Here is a 21,469-nt window from a genome sequence, read left to right on the forward strand (position 1 = left end):
ATATTTTTGGAGACAGAAGGATACTTTAGGATTTAATAAAAATTGTATCAGAATCCAGTTTAATGATTTAGAAAGTCAATTACTTAAATTTCTTAATTAGAAATTTGAATAATTTTGAATATTAGTGTTTTTTAAAATAGTAATTGAGGAAATTGTGGCAAGAAGGGTGCAGCTTCATATTTACCAATTTCGTGTAAATTAGAAAAAACTTTATAAAATTATTGCTTTGACTTAATATTAAAAAGAGGACGCTAATTGAAAAATTTATATTTGCACAGAATAAGTAATAGTTATTCAGGTGATAAATTTTTATTTCTATTGGCAAAAATAAATACTATAATAGAAATATTAATATTATAATATATTAATATTATTTATTTATTATTTAATATTATTATTTATTTAAACAAACTTATTGCAAAGAAATAAAAATAAAAATATTAATATTCTTATGTTAAATATTAATATTCTTATGTTAATTATTAATATTCTTATGTTAAATATTAATATTCTTATGTTAAATATTAATATTATTATTTATTTGCAATAATTTTTGTTTACGTATATTACACGCCATAACTAAAAAACGGTAAAAAATGTAGCTGCACCCCTCTTGCCGCAAGGTCCTCATTTTTAACGAGAACCGTGTCATCGCTTCTAGATCAACGCCGCAAAGGAATTCGAGTCGTTTAGGAGAAGCAGGACTCGCACCGCAGGTGGAATAATTACGATCGCGTGGCAGCGTGAAATTACTCGATATTTAGCTCGCGAGTAATAAAAACAGAGGCGGGTAGTTTGAATAATGGCGCGCGGAATTCGAGGAAAAGCGCGGCACGCTTTCCCTCGAGCCCGATAAACAAATCGATGGGAAAGGAAATTTCGTCTGCCAATTATAAACAGATTGTTCAATTGCACTTCGAGTTCCTGCCATTCCGGGGACATTGACCGAATCGTTCGATATTTCGAGGAGAGAAAGCCCTCCAACGTTTTCCTTCGTAAGCGCGTAAGGACGGATTCTTTGGCAGTCGACGTGGAAAAAAGAATTTAACGTATTAATCTTGAGAGCATCTCACCGGTACGCTGCATTCCTCCTAGCTTTCCTCACGATGGAAATGGCCTCGATTGGAACGAATATACAGGGCGTTCCAAGGGACGTATACCGTTTGATTTTTAGAAAATTCATTTCAAGCGTAGTGAATACAAATAAATTAAAGTGGGGCGATGTGGCGAGCGGAACGCGTCGCAACAAGTTCCAGCAGCGAAGGTCAGGCGATCCGCCGCGCGTGAGGTAGCGCGTCAAAACAAACATTCGCATTATCGCGACCTTTCCTCGCCCTAGCGGTGAGCCTTTCCAGACCGACGTGGAGGGGCAGAGCGTGGCCCAGGCAGTGAGTCTCAAGAGAGCAAGCGACCAAACCACAACGATATTCCAATACATAGTTAAATTATTTACCACTAAGGGCAACCCTACAGACGAAGAAGAAATTTTATTTTGATATTTATAAAAATGATGGTCGATATCGTATTGCTGGTTTTTGGCGGAGAGGATGAGAAAGTTAAAAGTAAGTTTGTGGTGTATTCATCAGTAGAATTGCTTATTGTGAACTGCTTTTTTTGAAACGCCCTGTATAATGCCACATACTTGACGTACGCCAGGTACCAGTGAAACTGACCACTGGTATATGGATCCACGTTTCCCAGAGGGACGAATAGAAGCGACTAGGTATAGTATAATCGCTGATACGAAGATGAAGAAAATAAATCGTTCTGCTACCCAGTGCCATGGCGGGTCGTATTCCCGAGAAACTAAACGATTCGTAACGGATTATATATTAGCGATATCGCCACGCTTCGACTGTCAACGAGGAGTATGCAATAAGAGCAGAGAAACGATGATTTACGAGGCTTGGAGCTCAATTAAACGCCCATCCTCCGAACTCGAATGATAATTCCATAATTTCGCAATTTTAAACTGAAATTCTTTAATTTAATATTTCGAATAAAATTAAAATTTGTAATTTTAATATTTCAAATTAAATTAAAATTCTTTAATTTAATTTTCTAAATTAAATTGTAATTCTTTAATTTAATATTCTAAATTAAATTATAATTCTTTAATTTAATATTTCAAATTAAATTATAATTCTTTAATTTAATATTCTAAATAAAATTAGAGTTCCTTAATTTAATATTCCAAATTAAATTAAAATTTGTAATTTTAATATTCCAAATTAAATTAAAATTTGTAATTTTAATATTCCAATTTAAATTAAAATTTGTAATTTTAATATTCCAAATTAAATTAAAATTTGTAATTTTAATATTCCAAATTAAATTAAAATTTGTAATTTTAATATTCCAAATTAAATTAAAATTTGTAATTTTAATATTTCAAGTTAAATTGTAATTCTTTAATTTAATATTTCGAATTAAATTAGAATTCTTTAATCTACTATTGGAAATTAAATTAAAATTCTTTAAATGTAGATATTCTAAAAAGTATTCCATGTATACCTATCAAATTTTCTGCAAACGCAGTGGGTGTCTCAATACTTATCAAAGCCAAGTGTATACGTACACGTATCTATGCCCGTCAAAGTCTAAGCAGTGAAACCCATCGGAATGGTCCAAATGCACACCATGTTAAGGTGTAAAGTTTCTCCAGCTGAGATAATGAAGATACCGCCCATGGTGGAAGAAAAGTGAAAAGACTCGTTAACCAAAAGCGTTCTGTGCGAGTCTCCACCTGGAGCGTTACGGTGATGCATCGTAACCACCGGCACAAAGGAGCGTTTCTAATTGGCACGGGTGAGGTAGCATCCGAGAGTGAGCCTGACTTTCGTTAGTGAGAGCGATATTCGTATCAAAGAGCCGCCAGTTTCCATTCGAAGCGATCCTAAGCGTATCCCCCTTCTTCGATGGCGATCGTAAACGATCACTTTCTTTCAGGTGCTCCTTCGAAGGACTTGGCCGCGCCGCGAGTCGGCGATCCACCGCTAGGATTGCTCAGGCTTCTCCTGTCGTACTATGCGTGTCCACTTGATCGCGAGCGTGGATCGAAAAGTGTCGCCCGAAATCGGCAATTGATCGTCCCGTCTCCCGTACCTCCGTGAGATTATAAATAGTGGGAAATGGTAAAGTGAAGAAGGAGACTGTGTAAATGGTGCACTTTACTCTGTGGAGATGAATCTTCGCGGCGGAATAGCGATACTTCTCCTCGTCCTTGCGGAAGTCGACTGTGCGATGGCGAAGATCGCTAGGGAGAAGCATTTCAGTAAGTAAATCGAGTGATCTAGGCCTGGTAGATCTTAAATGCTGAATTATTCCCTTTTCTACAATATTAACTAATGTTTATCGTTTGAGAGATGACTAGGGGGGTGCAAAAGCTGCAGTTGCCTCCCCCTGGCTTCTGAGAAAGAATCGCTTATTTTTAAAAACTGATCTGTATTAAGTTTATACTAAAAAAGTGAATATTCCTAAATTCCGGATTTCAATTTTTAATTAAAGTGGCACTACAAAATGAATTCAAAAAAGCAAGCGGGCTACTCGTTTTTCTGTTACTATATTTTTCATCACCGTCACCCTAAAGTTGCCCCTTCCTGGAAAAAAGTCTACGGACGCCCTTGACCTTCTTCTCTTAATTACGAAGGAGTTAGTGCTAATTGACTGGAATTTAGGAAAATATACAATTGGAGTAAGTTTTGCAGAATCCTACCAACCCTCGAAATGACAAAGAAATAGTTAAACGCAGTACGGAACAACTCTTACATTGTACAATAATTGAAGAGCCCTTGTACAAAGCACTGTAAGTGCCAAAAATCAAATTCTATACTAGTAATTGGTGCGTAAAACATTTTCCGGTAAATTTTTTTTTCTAATTTTGGCACCTGCAGTGTTTCCTGCGAGGACTCGCCAATTTTTAAAACTACCACAGTTCCATTTTAGGCTTGAAAATCAAAAGCTATATTAATTATACTACTCGCTATTAAAATTGAAAAACATTTTGTATATAAAACAATAACAAGAAATAAAGCTACTTTAATAATTAAAATCTTTAAATTAAATTTACTCAACTTTAGAGTAAGACGAACTACCACCCCTCACCGAGGGTTGGCAGCTTTCTGCATAACTGGGCCCAATTTCCCTTTCAGTGGCGTAGCTCGCAGAGAAGTATCACGCCTCTATCTATCGTAATCTCGTCTCCTCCTTTGCGTGACTTTTTTTCTTACTCTGCCCGTTAATAAAAATGGTAACAATAGAGGAGGGGTGTCATATAGGTCCCCCGACGCCCGAATTTAGACAACCCCACTCGCTGTTTTCTTTCTCTGGATTAATGGCCCTCGAAATCTGGCTGGTTGTTCGTAGAAAGAAAGTCCAATTAGGTGAGAACGTTGAGTTTTCAAATAACAGAGTGCGGATGTCCAGCAGCGTCGCACAGGCAACCACGGGCGGCTCTGTCGGAAGCAGCCGAGGGGAGCAACGGTTCCTTGTTGGAGAAGAGGGCTCTGGGGACGGCCACTGGTCGAATTTTCAACGGGAAGCCTAGTAAGAAGGGCTCCTGGCCCTGGCAAGTCTCTCTGCAGCTTCTGCACCCGAAATTGGGCTTCATCGGCCACTGGTGCGGGGGCGTCCTCATCGAGCCCACTTGGGTGGTCACTGCTGCCCACTGCATCCACAAGTGAGTCTCCATTTTCATGGGACTTCTCCATTTTCAATTGCTCTTTCAGTTAATGACACAAGTGGGGGCCCGTTTACAGTGACCTTTTCAATCTGCCAATCGGGGTGCTGTGGACGGTGGTCGTAGGGGAATGGGAATTGGACTCTGGGGGACGTGGGTCTGCCAGGCTGCCTGTGGAGCGAGTGATCCTTCACGAGAGATTCAATAATTACGTGCACGATATTGGTACGTGTGTTATAATTCGATGACCTCCATCCATTTTGTGACAGTTTAAAGATGAATTTCGAGTTATTTCGAGGGGACCATACAACAAATTTTAGTTGCTGAGGTTGGAAAGGAACTTTTTTTGAAGGTGTATATTATGCAGGAAGTAACAAAGTTGTTGTAGCTGTAGGAATCGGTGATGTAATATTATTCCTAAGGTTTTTGGGAACCTCGGAAAAAGAGCCACGGGCGCCGGGAATCGAACCCGAGCCGTCCGGCGTGCTGATCAGCCGCGTTAGCCACCACGGCTACGCCGACTCTCCGCGGTCACTTAGTCGAGGCTCCCTCTTATGGCATGTGGTTCCTGACTCCACACAGCTTTATTAATTTCTGAACGTGTGCAGAAAGAATACCCCCTGTAAGTAGGGTAACTCCCTAATTACCGACACAATCCCACCAATTCTTCCATCGAGTGTAATATACGAGAGGGTAACTAGAGGAAGTATAGTGGAGGATAAGAAAAGAAAGTAGAGTAGAGGGTAAGAAAAGAAAGTGCAGTGAAGGACAAAGAAAGGGAATAGGTACAGCAGAGGTTCAGAAAACTATTATACATAGTTTAAGGGGTCTCCCTACTTTGACGGCCTGAAAAGGAGCGCTATATTTAGGATTTTTTTAAAGAGAAACCTTCAAATTACATTAATTGAAATCTTAATACCCATATTTGTGAATATTTAGGAAACCTTTAAAAAAAATGTAATTCAAAAGACCTAAAACTTTAAACGCGTTTGATTTTTTTAAGGCGCTCTATTTGAAGCACTATAACTTCCGATATAACCACTATTTTTGCCTACAACTTTTTTTTCATATTCTCTGAAGATTGGTAAATAAAGCCACAAAGCTGGAAGTAAATATGTTTAATGGTTTTGTTTTAAAAAATTCCCAAAGTTCGCATCATTTTTCGTTCGTCGAAATAGGGAGACCCTTTAAGGACGAATGAAATGTATTCACAGCCCTGATGAAGCTCGCCAGACCAGCTCCCTTGTCGAAGGTGGTGCGAACGATATGCCTCCCGGATCCAGAAGAGGACCTAGCGACTGGACATTGCGTGACTTCCGGTTGGGGTCGTTACGGACCCACGCAGTCGCTTTCCACAGCATTGCTGGAAGCTTCAGTTCCATTACTCGACCTTGAGAAATGCACCAAGGCGTATGGGAAATCGGTGCCCATTCGGAACAGCCATCTCTGTGCCGGCCATACCGATGGCTCGTCTGGGAGTTGCGTGGTAAGCACCAAACTTCTGTTCCATTGTACACAAAAGATGAACTTTGGAATTGCAGCCTAAATGGTAAATTCATTGGACTGGATTGATCTGTTACTTGAAATATGTAGATCGTTTATGGATCCTCTTCTTCAAGTTTAATATTCAAAATAGCTCATCTAGTTCGTCGACAGATTTTTATTTCCTGAGTTTGTTATTCGAAAATAGTCCAGAGAAGGAACTCTGAAGGGCTCTAAAGAATTGATGTAGGTACCATTTTACTAGTTTCTGACCTTCCGAATTCCGAGGAAGTCCACTTAGTGAGCTAATAAGCAATTTTCCAAGATCGCATCACCTTCGCCTCGGTGGAAAAGTGTGACACCTCCAATCAGTCCACGCGCAATTATATAAAACACCCACTCAGCTAGATTAGACCTGCTGCGCCTCTGGATACTGACCTTCATTAACAAGCCTGCCCCAAGATGAACCGATAAATCGTTTCGCCAAGATTGCCAAGACGGGATTAGCATTGGAATCCTCCGATGCTTTCTCACGGAACTTTCTAACTTCGCGCGCACGTTGGCGCGCCTGAGTTACACGATTACTCCTCCAACCCCGCGGACACATTGCCTATTTACGTTTCTTCCATTGCGAAACTCTCGAGTGTCTTCACTTTTCCAATTTCAAAGAAATACGCAACTTTTAAAACGATCCAATCAAGTACAAATACAAGGTATTCAGCAGCAGGTAGTAAAAAATAAAGGAGGTGATTCTACGTGGCAAAATAAGACGAAAATAAAGAGTAGCAAAATTGCAGTAGAAGCTTCGTTTCTTAGTTATTCCTGTTTAAAAATTCGTGGGAGCGCCTGCAGGATGGCAACCGAGCGGTCAGTCGCGCGCGCGGGACAGTAGTACCGCGCAGTCGCCGTAGAGGGCCCACTGACCGCCCAATTGCCTTATTTCAGGCGCCTCGGACCCGAATCTTTAAACATTAATAACTAGGAAACAAAGCTTCCACCGCAATTTTTCTACTCTACATTTTCGACTCATTTTGTCGCGCAGAATCACCCCCTATATTTTTAATTATCCGTCACCGAACACCCCCGGATATTTTCAAGGAGTTTGATATTAGGAAAGCACTGTGCAAGCTTGTTGCTGTCCCTCAGGGTGACTCTGGAGGACCCCTGCAATGTCGTCGCGCGGACGGAGTCTGGCAGCTGGCAGGTGTCACGTCCTTTGGGTCAGGGTGCGCCAGGCCAGGATACCCCGACGTGTACACCAGGATACAGTATTACGTGAAGTGGATAAGGAACACCATGGAGAACGACGAGGACGCGCAGCTTTTATAATATCGCCTGGAACCCTCGAATATGTAGATACTAATCGTGTAAATATTTATTCGACTGTTGTAAATATATGTACATCCCTTCGTGTGGGCTTTAATGTATGCTGTAATTGTTCACGTTGAACTGAAAGTGGTTGGAATAGAGCAGTGGACGCACTTTGGGTATACTTGGGACCACTGAAGGAATCATTTCATAACTAAAGGGGTATAATTCTGTATAGAATTTTCCATCAATTCTCAAACGGAGGTCAGTTGGTGCCTGGGCCCCTGCCCAGAAGGCCCCTTAGGGCCCCAGCCTTAAAAAATTATGATTTTATCCAAACTATATTTTTTTCTGTACTACTACATTTAACCTGTTTTTAGTAAACTACCTTTTCATTTTCTCGAAAAATGGGCCCCTGCTCAGAAGGCCCTGGGCCTCATCCTTAAAAAATTATGATTTTATCCAAACTATATTTTTTTCTGTACTACTACATTTAGCCCCTTTTCAGTAAACTACCTTTTCATTTTCCCGAAGAATGGGCCCCTGCCCAGAAGGCCCCCGAGGGCCCTATCTTAAAAAAAAAAGAATAATCGTATCGAACCATTATATTCTTTTTTCTGTACTCCCACACTCAACCCTTTTTTTAGTAAACTACCTCTCCATTTTCCCGAAAAAAATGGGCCCCTCAGAACGTTTGCGACCTGTCCCAGTTTTCTTAAATCAGCCAATGGTCAAGCCCAACCCAGGCTGAACCGCAGATCCAATTGCAAGTGGTATTCGGAAACACTCGAAGCACGAGTAACGATATTCAGAGATCTATGCAGCTATGCAGGAACTTGGAAAGAAAAGCCATTCGCCAGGGGCCAAGAGAGTTCCCGCGCCTCCGGTATCCAGCTCCTCCGTCTCGAAATGCGAATATCTGCATACATATGACTCCCGCCGATAAAACTTGTGTCGCTCTCCCCGGAGTTACGCAACGCAGCGATTGTGCGTATGACAAGCGAAGTGATTGCATTTCCAGCCCTCCCTCCTCCCGCTTGATATTAGAAATATCGATTCGCCCCGCGAACGTGTAGCACACATCCGGCTGGTAAACTACGGGAGAGGCAGGGCACACAAATTGCGCCGAGGTGCATCCATTAATTAGCCCTGTGCCGTGCACTTACCGCAGGGAAGCCTGTTGCTTGCGTTGATCGAGTTTCGTTTGCAGATGCGACGACTGATCGGCGCGCCGTGTTTCGACGAAGACGGGATCCTGGATACTCGCGAGCCACTTAGGGGGAAAGCTGATTGGAGGGTTGAAAGGGAAGTCCATGGGAATTAGGCTATTTCGTAGAAGTTAGTAGTTGTTGTTTTCGATTAAAGTAAGATTCAGCAGAGCAGCCGATTTTATAATGAAAGGAAGGCTTCGGGGTGCGCGAGGTTCTATGCAGTGCTTGCCGAAGTTACGAGGGAGGAACTTGGCCATCAGTGACGCAAAGACGGGAACTTCTGTGGGGCGAGTTCCGTAACTATGTATGAAATGTGTCGCATAAATTGATAGCACTATCTACGAATTTTTTCTGTCATGGAATCGATCAGTGTGGGTATCGTGCTCTGTTCTACGATGCTTAACCCTTTCGGTACTACTGGATAATGTGGCAGTGATCCCCTTGAATATTTAAATTTTTAATGACGTTGGTTGGACCTCTTTGCTACTAAGGGTCACCCAAAATGGATAGTAGGGGGTAGCAAGGACCATTCGTTTAATCTTTGTACTGTAAGTGGGTCGTTTTTACCTAAAATCGAGTCACAAGTCCTCGTTTCTCCTTCACTTTTATTTGGACTGAAACTCCTTCATAGCTTTAAATAACTAATAACCATCGATAATAAATAATAATACAGAGGGTGGCCAAATTATTATACTCAAAATATTTTCGTCAATTTTTGGGATCATTTCAAAATGGATTTAACACGATTAAAAAAAATCTTAAATTGGCAACTGAAGGTTCTGTGAGGAAACTTTCTTAGCTTTCCAAAACACTCGTGAAAATTTGTCTACGATCATGAGGTCGCAAGTTATAGGTGTTCAAAGTGAACAGTACCTTTTTTGCTTTGATCCCGAATAACTCGGTCAATAAAAATTATACAGCAAAACCGAAAATATCGAAATTAAAGAGAAATGTTTGTTCTATAAGAGTTCTGCGTTGAATTTACCGGAAAATTTTTTTTTGGCCCTTGCATACGTTCAAACTGGGCAAAAAATTTCGTTTCCTAAATAAAACAGTATCATAATGGATGAAAAAAATGAGTCCTTCATTCAAAAACTAGAAACTTCATGCGTTAAAATGCGTTTTTAAATATTTTAAGAATTAAGCCATTGCATCGCTTAAACTTATAAAATCTCAAACCTTTTGAGTATAATAATTCGACCACCCACTGTAATTCTTTTCCATTTTTTTTTATTGTACAAATTTAATAAATTCTTAAAGTATTAAACCGTAATAATTAAATGAACTGAGTTTTAATTTTATATGCTCGTTTCTTGCAAATATATAATATTTGAAATTTTCTGATCCGTGCAACTTTACAAATTCCGTGTAAGAATTAAAAATAATAATTCCCTTGATTCTAATCACTTGAAATCCTCCTGCGCTCTCCTACATAGCGAGTCTAATTTTCCAGGGTTAATATAAATACAAAATAAATTTCGCATCACCCCCAAATCCACGTGCTATAAAATAATCCCCATAACTCCACAACAAAAACAATTTTTAAACACTAATATCTACTAGACGAGGTGCAGGTGAATACAGATTAAATTTTAATATTCGAGTGATGCGATAAACATTTCCAGTACTGTGCAAAGGCTGAACAGAAACGCCAATAAATGGCACAATGCGATAAGGTAACAGCTTCAGACTCCGTCCGCGGAAAACATTGCAAAAACAGCTGCCGACTAGCTCCGTAACAGGGGGAGGGTTAAAATTACCCCGCAATTTTCACGAGGTTGCAACGAGCACCGAGTGCCGAGGGAATTGAATTTACTTAATAGTACGCGTCACGTGTCAGTCACACGCGCGTTGATTAGCCACTAATTACATTAGACGGGCTAATATAACGTTATCGCGCAGCTGCCGCTGTCATATGTCCCTCGTTCGACGATTGTTTAGGTGTCGTTCGCGGGGGGCGGCTGATTAAATCGTACATTACACCGAATGGAAAATTCTCCGCAGGGAAAGTTGCCCCTTTGAGAAAAAAATCGCTTCTTTCTAAAAACTGATTTTTACTAAATTTCAACTAAAAAACTGTCTATGCACAATGTTTAATTAAATTGGCACTGCAAAACGGGTTAAAAAATTAAAGAGGGCTGCTCGCAGCGCGTGCCTCATAATCCGATTCGTCGCTGTCATCGCAAGGGTTGTTTTTCATTACTATACGTATTTCTCTTTAACGTCACCCTAAAGTTGCCACCCCCTACCTTGGAAAAAAGTCTGCGCACGCCCTTGGGCCCCGTTCATTACTAAACGCTTCGCGTCCCCGTCGGTTTCGTTTATTCATTTCGTTTCGCCTAACGCGTCGTCATCTTTCCCCTGACCAGTCCCTCCGCGTTAATTATTCGCCGCCATTAGCTTGATTAAGCACAGCGATCTCGGGGGAAGACAGAAAGGTGTGTCGTTTGACGTTGGAGATTACTTCGGGGGTAGTCGACGATTTCGTTTCGATTACAGCTGCGTTGTTTGCTTTTCGAATTTTTTTATGAGATTTCGGGTGACGAAGGGTGGTTGGGGCCATTCTTCCTCCGGGTACGTTCCGCGTGTTATTCGGCTGTTACTGCAGTCGCAGGCTTCGGTCACGTTCAGGGAGATTCGTTTGCGAGGGTGGCGAGGATCACCACAGATCGATTTCCTCGACCCTTCGGCTGCGTCCACGTATGAAGTGACAGACACTTCTGTGCGATACTCGCACGTGTGCGCGCGTGTAGGGGGTCGTTCGATTATGAAGCAAGGGGTGCTCGCACGCTTTGCTCTCCGCTGCGATATTCCCGTCCCTTTATCAGCGACGGAGCTTCTCGGGCTTTGTTCTCTGAATTCTTTAGAAACTGCTTTTGAAAATAATTTGTACTGATTTTTTTTTTTAAATTAGCTTCTATTGAAATGAATTAAATAAGAAGAAAGTAATTTTGATACGGGTTTAAATTACTGCCTCAGAAGAACTCCCTTATGCGATTAAAAATAAAAGCGTAGGGGCGTAAATATTGAAATGCCCTTTTTACGTAAATATTTATAATTTATTTATTTGTTATTATTATTTATAATGCTCCACGTAGTTTCGTACAGTAGTTTCCGCAGTCCATTTGACTGCGAGAAGTCTAACTCTTTAATTCAGATATTAAAACAGATTAAAAGGCAAGATAAAATTAATTAGTTTTTGCATAACTTTTAATATTCAATATTTACGCCCCACGCTTTTATTTCTAGTCGCATGAGGGAATTCCTCTAAGGCAGTTATTTAAGCCGGTATCAAAATTCTTTTTTTCTTTTTTAGTACATTTAAATAAAAACTTGTTGTTAAAATAAAATTGTTTTACTATAAATTATTTCAAGCTCTTCAGGGAAAATATTGTATTCTCATCTGAACTGCGAATGTGTGCAGAGTTTGAAGTCGACCGGATATGTGAAAGTGTGTCAAAATTAGCTTACAAGAAGATCTCACCCTAACAAACTAACTAACAACCTCACAAGCGAAGCTAAAAAAAATAAAAGCTTTTAATCCCTCTTAATCTGTCATACTAAATAATTAATATCCCCGAAATAGAATTGCGATGAGTTTCATTGCGCGCATATACAGTAACTCACAGCTCGCACCCTTATTTCCGTATTAAAATCGTGGACGAATTTAAACCAATAATTTCTCTTCTAACTTTCGTATAATTCTTCTCACAATTAATCGACGCACCCCCGGCCTACCCGCACAGCCGCGCCAATCGTTCCCCTGGGCGATAAACGGCCCAAATGCAGCGGCAAATAATTTTCAGAAGCAACAGAACCCGTTGCACATTGAAAGTAGCTAATAGCGCGCCACAGCGCCGCCGAGGCGATCCTGGGATGCGCGCGCAGCCAGCTCGTACTCGTCCGCGGCGCGTGGAGGGGGAGAGTGCGCGTTGCTGATCAGTAGCACACTTTCGTTGATCGAGGAAAGTGTGCTAGCTGCCGTTCAGTCGGATCGTTGTTGGAGCAGGAAGGTGCCCGCGGCACGAACAAGGGAAAGAGACGCGTAGGAGCGGTCCAGGAAGCCCGCCGCGGTAGAAACGGGGACATCGGCGAGGAGTCATAAGTTCGCCTCTGCTCGAATCGAGGAGGTGGGGTGTCACTGCACAGCCGAGAGGTTCGAGAAAGCGGCGTGCACGCGTCGAAGGAGCACGGAGGGAGGACCATTATCTCCGTGGAGCTACGAGCTCGACATTGACCGTGACAGAGAGAGGACGAGCGACCCTGCGACTGGGTCGAAGGAGCGGCTAGGATGAGCCGGGGAGTCGCGTGTCGACGTGATCCTTTCGCTCCGGGTAGCGGGCGGGGTGCGAGGGGGATGAATCACTGAGGCGGCTTCTGACGTGCCAAACAAAGGGGCGAGGGCGATCGAAGTCGCGGGACTGGCGGCGTTGATCGAAGTAAGGGAGCAGTGTCTTTAAGTTCGCGTCGTCGGGGATCAATCTCGATGTGCGCCGAGGGTTTCAGGAGTTACTGGGGGGGTGGACGAGGCTTGAGATGGGGGTTGGATAGCTGGGGATGCTTCAAGATGGCTGCTTTTATTGTGGACTCGATAATAGTTAATAAAATGGGTCATGAATAAATTAGGTCATATACCCAGCGATCTTTCCGCCCGAGACTGTCTGCAATTCCTTCGTTTTCCAGGTCCCACAGACACCGCGCCGTGATGAGCAGGAACGAGAATGGCATCTCCCTGGCGACGCCACCGGCGATACACGTCGGCCCCATCGTCAACCCGACCACGAACGAGACGATCTCGATCGTGATCCCCCTGTCGGCCCAGCTGACCACAGTCAGCAGCCAGAAGATCGAGAAGGCCTGCAAAGACTGTAACAGCAAGGAGGCTAAGCAGCCGCACGCTAACAGCAATGTTTCTCGGTTGAGGAACGACAAGACGAAGGGTTGCCCCTATCCAGGGTGCACCAGGTACGGCCGGGCGTTCTCGAGGGCCCACGACCTGAAGCGCCACATAGCCCGGCATGAGATGAGGAAGGAGAAGCTGTCTGACTATGAGAAGTCGAAGCAGCAGCAGGTAGTGAACGAGGCTGTCGAAAGTATAGCGAACGGATCGACGGAGGGGCAGTGGGTGGAGGACGGAAGGGACACCTGTGGCAAGGCATACTGCTGCCCACACTGCAAGAAGAAGTACACCAGCGAGGGCAAGCTCAAGGCGCATATGGCATCCCATGAGAAGGTATTCGAGGACCTTCGTAGCGGATGATGATTGTTTCTTTAGCAGCTAGGAAGTTGGGACTAGGTAGACCTAGCGTCCTAGGGAGGAAGTCATTTTTCCCATTTACACTCCCAGGAAACTTGTATTTCTCTATGTACATGCCCGCATAATGCCGGAAATACACCTAGAAGCTAAGCTGTGCTACGCTACGTTTTAAACAAATTAGCGTTCTTATGGAACCGTTGCCACCCAAAGCTGAGCTGAAACATAGCTAGCATAGCACAGCTTAGCTTAGCTTCCCGGTGGATTCCCGGCTTAATGGTGTTGGCATTACTAGTCTGCTCTGGGAACACCCCCAAACTGTGGGGTATAATTTTTGAGACATCATTCTTCCTCACTGTTCACAGTTTGATCTTCCTTCCCATCACTACTAACCCTAGTAGCATTTATAGTTGGTCCAGAGTGTCCCCGAGTTGGGAATATCTGGTCATGAAGATCCCAGTAACAAGTGCTGCTAGGGAACTGTAGGTACCCAACAGTACTTTCATCACCCTTGTGTTTCCATGTTCCCTAGGCGACAGGGAGGAACGTCTGCGCCCTGTGCGGGGCCTGCTCCAGAGACGAGGAGGATCTTCAGGAGCACATGAAGCAGCACACGGCGAACATGCTGGAGGCGCAGACAGCCTTAGAGAAGGACGGGCCCCTGTCCCAGAAGGACCAAGCGGACAAGGAGGACGATTTCCTGCTGGAGGAGATGCTGCTGATCAACAAGAACCCGCGCCGGCCGTCGCAAGCGGAGAAACCGAGCGGGGCGTCCAAGATCAGATGCGATTACTGCTCGAAGACCTTCAAGACCAAGTGGACGCTGAGCTCGCACGTGGCCGCGCACGAGGGACGGTACCAGTTCGACTGCAGCCAGTGCGGCAAGAAGTTCGTGAGGAAGAGCCACTACGAGGGGCACGTCAGGTCCCACGAGGCAGCCAGGCCCTACGTGTGCGAGCAATGCGGCAAGACGTTCAAGGAGCTGAAGCACAGGAAGGAGCACACCAGGAGGAAACACCCCACCAATCAGAACGCCATACAGACTCTGCTGGACAGCATCAGCCCCTGCGGGTCCGAGGAGCTGCCCGTCGACCAGACCAAGTTCACGCTCCTGATGCCGGTCAACTTCTCCGTGTAGAGAGCAACCTTCGTGTTCTCATTCGTGGACAGACCGAGAGGACCAGGCGGAAAGTACACTGTGAGGGAGGATCTCGGTACACCCTGTGGAACGCTTTGGTTGTACCCAAGGGGATTCCCAGCGGTGGAGTCTAAGAAGAGGTCTCTCGCGCCCACTGTTTTCTATCGTTGCGATTCGTTTCGTTCTAGCTCGATATCTTTCATCGCGGCAACTCGCTCGATCCTGTCACGCTGATTCACAGTGTACAGAGTCCCAGAATGTACAGTCTCGCTGTAACTATCACTTGTAACTACCACTGTACGCTTAAGACAGATTATAATTGCACAGAATTCACGGCAGGCAGTTATTCGATGGCGCTGCGTAGTTTTATTTACGTCGGAACCTATTTGTTCTAATAGATCGAGGTCTCCTCCTCGCTCAGACCTCCAGTAGGAACGTCAAAGCTGAACGAACCTCTGTCCAATCGCCAAACGAGAATCGAAGTATTTGCTTTGTTTCGCTGCCTCGAGCGTCCGTCTGACATTTGTAAAATTTTATTAAATTTTTAACCCAGAAGCCCTTTGAATCAAGGTTTTACCGAGAACGATGGAGACGAGGCCTGAAAACTGAGAAAAGACGCGCAAGATAATCGCTGTGGCGAGATTTTATCCCGTTGAGGGCGAGGGGAGTCCTTTGTTTACCCGTTTACTTTTAAATGAGCCTGAACAAACGGCAGAAGCTACCGAGCAGAAGATGCGAACAACCGGAAGAACTGTTGAAAGAGTCGGAGAAAACCTCCTGCCATGTCCAGAATGCTCAAGGCTACGAGCTGGACACCCTCCCGCCGGAAGTTCTGGAGATGGTGCTGCGGTTGCTGCCACTCCACGACGTTGCCACTTCTGTGCGCTTAGTCTCCAGGTGATCTGCTCTGCGCCTTAGCAATGGTAACTGAGGAGTCGCGGCAAACTGACTGGAGGAAGCGCGCAGGGCTTGGAGTGGCTAAAATACAGAGTATCTCCTTTGGAAGTAGCTTTCAAGGTACCATCAGGTACCTCGGTCTCCATATTTAATTGGAGAAGTCCTCCAGTTACTTTGAGCAGTTACCAAACAACGAAACTCCTGTCCCTGAATCTCCATTCGAGGAGCAGAGGCGTGTATGACTAACGTTTATCAGACATTGCTCGACGGTGGCCGGGGCAGTGTTGAACGGCGCGTTCTACGCGGCTGGCTCGAGGATGGAGGCTCTGATGGTCCGTGTGGACGGTAGGATGAGGAGCACGAAGTCAGACGCGGAGCTGGTGGCCTGCAGCAAAGCCTTGAACGCGTTGGAGGTGATCAGAGCGCAGTACAAGATGCTGAGGGCGGTGACCTGGCGGTACACGCACCCCCCTACGAGGAGGCAACCGTTCCCACGGCTCTGCTTCTACGCAGGCGGTTTGCTCGACAATTTGAACGAGCTGCTGAGCCAAGTGGCCAGGTTCCACCACTCCGTCGTCGGGCCACGTACCGCTGACTCCAGTGTGGCCGGTTTCTCAGCGGCTTGCAAAAGGTTCATGAACTTCTTCGAGAAGGTCTCCGAGCGTAGAGTGAACAGGTGATTCTTGTACTTAACGCCCTGGCTAGGGCGAAGTCTTTACGCGGATATTTTATGGGAGCAAATGTCTCAGCACCCCCGAGTGTATTATAATCTTCGAAATTTTAATTTCTATATTCTATTAGATTTCCTGGTGGAAATTCATTCAAACTACTCGCATTATTTTTAATTATATGAGAGAATCGCGTATGATTGAGAATATAGAAATTTAAACTTTCCCGCCGCTCGGAGTAACGCTCGCATCGCACACGCGCGACCTTTTGAACAGACCGACATTGCATATCCACCATTTCCAATTCAATCCACTTTTTCAAGTATATCCATTCGCAAATGAGAATGAATTATCCCGCGCACATGATAACAGTGTCATTGATAGATCAGCATTGGTCTCTGGATGCAAAATCGTAGACGTTCTGGACTGCCTCATGGAGGGTCGCCAGGTGTTATTCTTTCAAATAACACCGGGCAGAAGAAGCTCCAGCGGGACCGTCGGCATGAAGCTCAGATACGTGATGAAGCGTGCTTGGTTCACTTGCTTGGAGGTGTCGAAGAACGCCGAGGAGAATTCGTGGAGGGACGAGCAACGGTTCATGTACCTCAGGCTGCGCCGCTTGGTGGGCAGCGTGAACGAGCACCTCTTCGAGAACCTGCATTACGAGCACGAGCTACTTTTGCAGGTGAGAGGGAGGAGAAAGGAAAGGAGGGGTTACCTGGTCTGTGAGACACTCTTCATCCCCTTCAGATACCACTGACGCTCCCGTTGAGGCCTCCGCCCGCTTCCACCTACTCGGGGTACGGAGAATACGGCGGTCAGTTCTTTTATTACGGGAACATGAACAAGTACGCGTACGAGAGCAAATTCATGCATACCTTGAACACCGCGGCCGTGACGCTCGAAAGCCAGCAACAGGTCCGGAGACCGCCGTCCCTCGATTTGGTCTTCGAAATCGAATTGAAATGCACACCGGAGTTGGCGCCACTTGCCATTAGGGCGGCTCTGAAATCGGACGAATTCGAAGCGTACGAGGCGAAAACCTTAAGGCGCCAGCATCTGTTCCTGAGGATGAGCGTCGCGTGTCCGGCGTCCACGTCTAATCGATTGCCCGGGAACTTCGTCTGGGAACTACGCAGCTCGAGGCGCAGCCGACGAAATTCCTGAATCAGACTCGTCCCGTGGAATGTGTACAGAGCAGAATCGCCGGAAATTATATATACGTCTTACATTAACTTTTAATCTGTTAGATATACATACGAGGCGAGATATTTAATAGTAGTTATTAATAGAGAATAAAGAAGGCGTATGCGGAGTACACACTTTTATTTACACTATACCTTCCAAGTATCAAAATTAAGTGGTAAGAGACATTTTCGCAGGAGCTTCCACGCTGTCTACGATCGATTGCGGTATCCACGCTGCGTTGTTCAACTTCTTGGCGCGCTTCTCCAATATGCCGTACGCGAAATGGTTGACGAGAATCCCTTTGGGAAGCGCTATGCCTTGGAATCTGTAGAGATTGTCCCCCTCGGCAAGTTTATGCACGGACGCGACCGTGCAGCGGCCGATTAGATGCGTGTTGCCTACCATCGGTCCCTTGCTAATGTCTATGTGATCTCCCACTCTGTACAGCGTAATCTTCTCGTCGTTAGCTCTCGCGATATCTGGTATCTGCTGAGACTTAAACGGATTGTCCTGGAACATGTCCAGAGCTACGCTTTCTGTGGTCTGCAGCCTCTCGATCGGCAGCTCCTGATTGCACAGCTTGATGAACTGGGCGGACATCGCGCGCATTTCTATGTTGCTGGGTTTCCAGTCGGGTAAGTCTATGTACGCGTCGTACACAAAGCTCCCCGACTTTATGTTCGGCACCGGGAAACTGTACAAGTGTACGTTTACCTCCGACTTAAACGCGGAGTCTATAACGGCGCCTAATAGCAGCGAACACGTTCGCCAAAATGCGGTGTTCACTATATTGTTCATAGGACTGAGCAAGTTCAGCAGCCTCAGCGTGCAGTCGGATGTTAGAGGTTTATGCATGTCCCACGGCGCTTCGTCGACCAAGGCGAGGGCTGAAACTTTCGTAACACCTTCCTTGATGTGTTTCGCGCAGTCAGCTGGCGTCGACAGGCACTTGTTCATCACAAGAGTAACCTCGTCCACGGGAGACTGATATTTAACTTCTATCTTCTCTATTCTTCCTAGAGCAGAGATCTGTTTTCGTTTCTCTTCTTCGAACAGCAAATTCCGCCTCTCCTTGGCTTCGGCATTTGACAGCATGCTTGTGTATCTCGATTGCATGCTTGCTGTTTGTAGCTTGAAAGCCTCGAAGCAGAGGCTTCTGCACCTGAAACTTGAATAAAATATTTTACTAATTCTGTTTATGATATCCTGTGCTTCCACAAAGAATTTATAAGCGTACCTATGAAACATCTTGGAGCGTATAAGATATAAGCTTTCCGAAAAGAGGTATCGCAAAGACAACTTCCCTTTGCGGAAGGGGACTACATGTACCGTTAAACTTAATGTTTCTACCTCACGTCGCAACTGTTAGTTGACAATTAAAGGGCATCTGGAACAAATAAAGCTAGCTACAAATACCGCTGTGTGTCGTTTAAACGTTATGTTCATTTGCTCGTCTAAGCACAAGTAATTCTCATGTGTTATCAAAGTTACAGGTTAGACACATCTACGACCTACGGATTACCTAAATTTACCGAGCTCTGGCCGAGGATAAAGCTCATGGCGTTTCGTATACTTGAACCAGTTACTTATGTACTACTTTCGAAACGATTATCAGTGTATTTCGACAGGTCTTCTTATCATCTTTAATTAAACAAATGCGGAATCTTGGTAAAGTAGCCGCTATAAACAGCTGATCTGTTTCACCGTTAGAAACAGCCTTAAAGACAGTTTATACTTTTCGCGACGTAAAGGCGAATATTCATGTGAACCCTACAAAATTCGAATACCATTTAAACGCGAAATTGGACCTTCTATTTTATGCGAAACAATTTCTATACATGGGAACAGTTAATTGTTGTAATTGAGAGCCATATAATTAGCTCTTCGATCAGTACAGGGTTCATAAGAGAATAATAAACCTAAACCTAACCTAGCTTATTTAATTGTGGCGCCTTCTTCTTGTATCTGAAAGAAATATAGAAAACAGTTGCAGAAAATATGCAGAAGATATATAAACATCCTTTTCATTCAAGATATTTGAATTCTGGCGCTTTTGAGCTACTTTTCCTACGCGATCTGGCAACCCTGCAGAGCTGTATTTTTTAGCCTTGCACGCATTAAGCGGCAAATAGTCACGTGGCCGTAGAACGTAGTCATAAGATAACATCGGGAAACTCTCCGCTTACCTTGCATCAGACGTAAAAAGTCGATCACCTTAATCGTCAACGAAGATTAATCCGTTTCGTCTGAATAATCGACCACCAAGATATGCAGAATTAACAACCGCATTGGATTCGCCTCCTTTCCCAAATGACTCGCCTGCGTCGGCACGATGTTAATGTTTTGCCCGACTTGCGGCAACGTGCTCCGAGTGGAGGAAGCCCTGGCAGGTCTGCGTTTCGCGTGTAACACGTGCCCTTACGTGTTCAACATCGCAAGAAGAGTAAGCAGCCGCACGTATCCAAAGCTGAAGGAAGTGGACGACGTGCTGGGTGGGAGCGCCGCCTGGGAGAACGTGGACTCCACGGACGAGAGGTGCCCGAAGTGTGCCCACTCGCGGGCATATTTCATGCAGATCCAGACGAGGTCTGCCGACGAGCCTATGACTACGTTCTACAAGTGCTGCAATCCCCAATGTGGTCACAACTGGCGAGAGTAAAGGTATACCATAAATTGCCGAATAACATCAGGCCGTAGACTTTAACCATCGATCCTCGGAGGTGCTTAAACCTTTCCGTTTTAAAGACACAGTCCCGTTTCGTGCACTACGGACGGAGGAGATTCTTGGAGATGGAACACTTGGGTCCAATGAAGGAGGTCATTGACGGAGTCTCGGAGGAATTGGAATTAACGAACGATCCGTCTAATAACCATTGGGTCTGTAAAGGAAGGAGAAGCTTAGCGGTAGCTGCGAACCTGCTGCGGCAGAATAAAATCATTGCAATCCCGACGGACACTGTGTACGGTCTCGCTGGCATCGTGTTGCAGACAGATTCCATTCAGAGACTGTACGAGATTAAGGGGCGTAGCGAGAGCAAACCTCTGTGCATTTCCGTTAGCGGGGTGGAAGACATAGGAACCTGGGGCGTCGTAGACCACTTGTCGCCCAATTTATTGCCAGCGATATTACCCGGGCCATATACAGTCGTCTTGAAACGAACGCCTGCTTTAAATCCTTCCTTGAATCCCGGCATCGACACTGTAGGCATAAGGGTTCCAAGGTACAGGTTCATAAACAACATCGCTTACTTAGTCGGGCCTATAGCGCTGACGAGTGCAAACAGAAGCAACGAGCAGAGCTGCTTGGCTGTGAATGAATTCGCGGAGCTGTGGCCCCAGCTGGGTGGAATATTTCACGATCCAGCGATGAGGAATCGCAGGTACCCGCAGTCGCGGAAGGGATCTACGATAGTCGATCTATCTTGTCCAGATCGTTACAAAATCGTGCGTTCCGGGGTCAGAGCGTCCGCCCTTATCTCTGCTTTACGCAGATATGGACTAAAGCCCTTCGATTCGGATTAAACGCTGGTGAATCGCATCGCAGCGTCCGAATCGCGTTTGTATTTTTATAAGGCAGCGGCGACTGTTAGCACGGCTTATGATTAATTTATTCCTCTAGGATTTAGATAACTTTAGTTACGGAAG

General features: G+C 44.8%; 6 protein-coding genes across 13 annotated transcripts; 5 read left to right on the plus strand and 1 right to left on the minus strand.

The window, feature by feature from the left end:
- The first annotated feature begins 1,463 nt into the window (after nucleotides 1-1,463).
- Nucleotides 1,464-7,701, plus strand: LOC143375634 (chymotrypsinogen A). Of its 4 annotated transcripts, none has more exons than XM_076824950.1 (6): nucleotides 1,464-1,562; nucleotides 2,950-3,274; nucleotides 4,426-4,678; nucleotides 4,758-4,903; nucleotides 5,893-6,164; nucleotides 7,307-7,701. In XM_076824950.1, the coding sequence occupies exons 2-6, from the start codon at nucleotides 3,184-3,186 to the stop codon at nucleotides 7,487-7,489; spliced, it is 945 nt and encodes a 314-aa protein (XP_076681065.1). In that variant the 5' UTR covers nucleotides 1,464-1,562; nucleotides 2,950-3,183; the 3' UTR covers nucleotides 7,490-7,701. The 4 variants fall into 4 exon arrangements, with proteins under 4 accessions (XP_076681065.1, XP_076681066.1, XP_076681064.1 ...); XM_076824951.1 differs by lacking the exon at nucleotides 1,464-1,562 and adding an exon at nucleotides 2,600-2,808; XM_076824949.1 differs by lacking the exon at nucleotides 1,464-1,562 and having other exon boundaries at nucleotides 2,600-3,274.
- A 4,932-nt stretch (nucleotides 7,702-12,633) lies between these two features.
- On the plus strand, nucleotides 12,634-15,417 carry LOC143376021 (uncharacterized). Of its 2 annotated transcripts, none has more exons than XM_076825803.1 (3): nucleotides 12,634-13,131; nucleotides 13,372-13,912; nucleotides 14,466-15,417. In XM_076825803.1, the coding sequence occupies exons 2-3, from the start codon at nucleotides 13,385-13,387 to the stop codon at nucleotides 15,069-15,071; spliced, it is 1,134 nt and encodes a 377-aa protein (XP_076681918.1). In that variant the 5' UTR covers nucleotides 12,634-13,131; nucleotides 13,372-13,384; the 3' UTR covers nucleotides 15,072-15,417. The 2 variants fall into 2 exon arrangements, with proteins under 2 accessions (XP_076681918.1, XP_076681917.1); XM_076825802.1 differs by having other exon boundaries at nucleotides 12,634-13,118; nucleotides 13,363-13,912.
- Nucleotides 15,418-15,565: 148 nt separating this feature from the next.
- Nucleotides 15,566-17,875, plus strand: LOC143376025 (uncharacterized). Its single transcript, XM_076825811.1, has 4 exons — nucleotides 15,566-15,968; nucleotides 16,225-16,644; nucleotides 17,009-17,321; nucleotides 17,387-17,875. Exons 1-4 carry the CDS (start codon nucleotides 15,766-15,768, stop codon nucleotides 17,801-17,803), a joined length of 1,353 nt encoding a protein of 450 aa, XP_076681926.1. The 5' UTR covers nucleotides 15,566-15,765; the 3' UTR covers nucleotides 17,804-17,875.
- Nucleotides 17,876-17,947: 72 nt separating this feature from the next.
- Nucleotides 17,948-20,030, minus strand: Mrpl39 (mitochondrial ribosomal protein L39). Of its 4 annotated transcripts, none has more exons than XM_076825807.1 (3): nucleotides 20,011-20,030; nucleotides 19,062-19,211; nucleotides 17,948-18,992 (listed from the first exon to the last, which is right to left on the minus strand). In XM_076825807.1, the coding sequence occupies exons 2-3, from the start codon at nucleotides 19,070-19,072 to the stop codon at nucleotides 17,993-17,995; spliced, it is 1,011 nt and encodes a 336-aa protein (XP_076681922.1). In that variant the 5' UTR covers nucleotides 19,073-19,211; nucleotides 20,011-20,030; the 3' UTR covers nucleotides 17,948-17,992. The 4 variants fall into 4 exon arrangements, with proteins under 4 accessions (XP_076681922.1, XP_076681921.1, XP_076681919.1 ...); XM_076825806.1 differs by lacking the exon at nucleotides 20,011-20,030 and adding an exon at nucleotides 19,357-19,538; XM_076825804.1 differs by lacking the exon at nucleotides 20,011-20,030 and adding an exon at nucleotides 19,347-19,538.
- Nucleotides 20,003-20,706, plus strand: Polr3k (RNA polymerase III subunit K). The gene is made up of 2 exons (XM_076825810.1): nucleotides 20,003-20,485; nucleotides 20,570-20,706. The coding sequence occupies exon 1, from the start codon at nucleotides 20,157-20,159 to the stop codon at nucleotides 20,481-20,483; it is 327 nt and encodes a 108-aa protein (XP_076681925.1). The 5' UTR covers nucleotides 20,003-20,156; the 3' UTR covers nucleotides 20,484-20,485; nucleotides 20,570-20,706.
- Nucleotides 20,615-21,346, plus strand: Tcs1 (Threonyl-carbamoyl synthesis 1). Its single transcript, XM_076825793.1, has one exon. The coding sequence runs from the start codon at nucleotides 20,615-20,617 to the stop codon at nucleotides 21,344-21,346; it is 732 nt and encodes a 243-aa protein (XP_076681908.1).
- Nucleotides 21,347-21,469: the final 123 nt, after the last annotated feature.

Source organism: Andrena cerasifolii, chromosome 13 (genome assembly GCF_050908995.1).
Source record: "Andrena cerasifolii isolate SP2316 chromosome 13, iyAndCera1_principal, whole genome shotgun sequence".
NCBI lineage: Eukaryota > Metazoa > Arthropoda > Insecta > Hymenoptera > Andrenidae > Andrena > Andrena cerasifolii.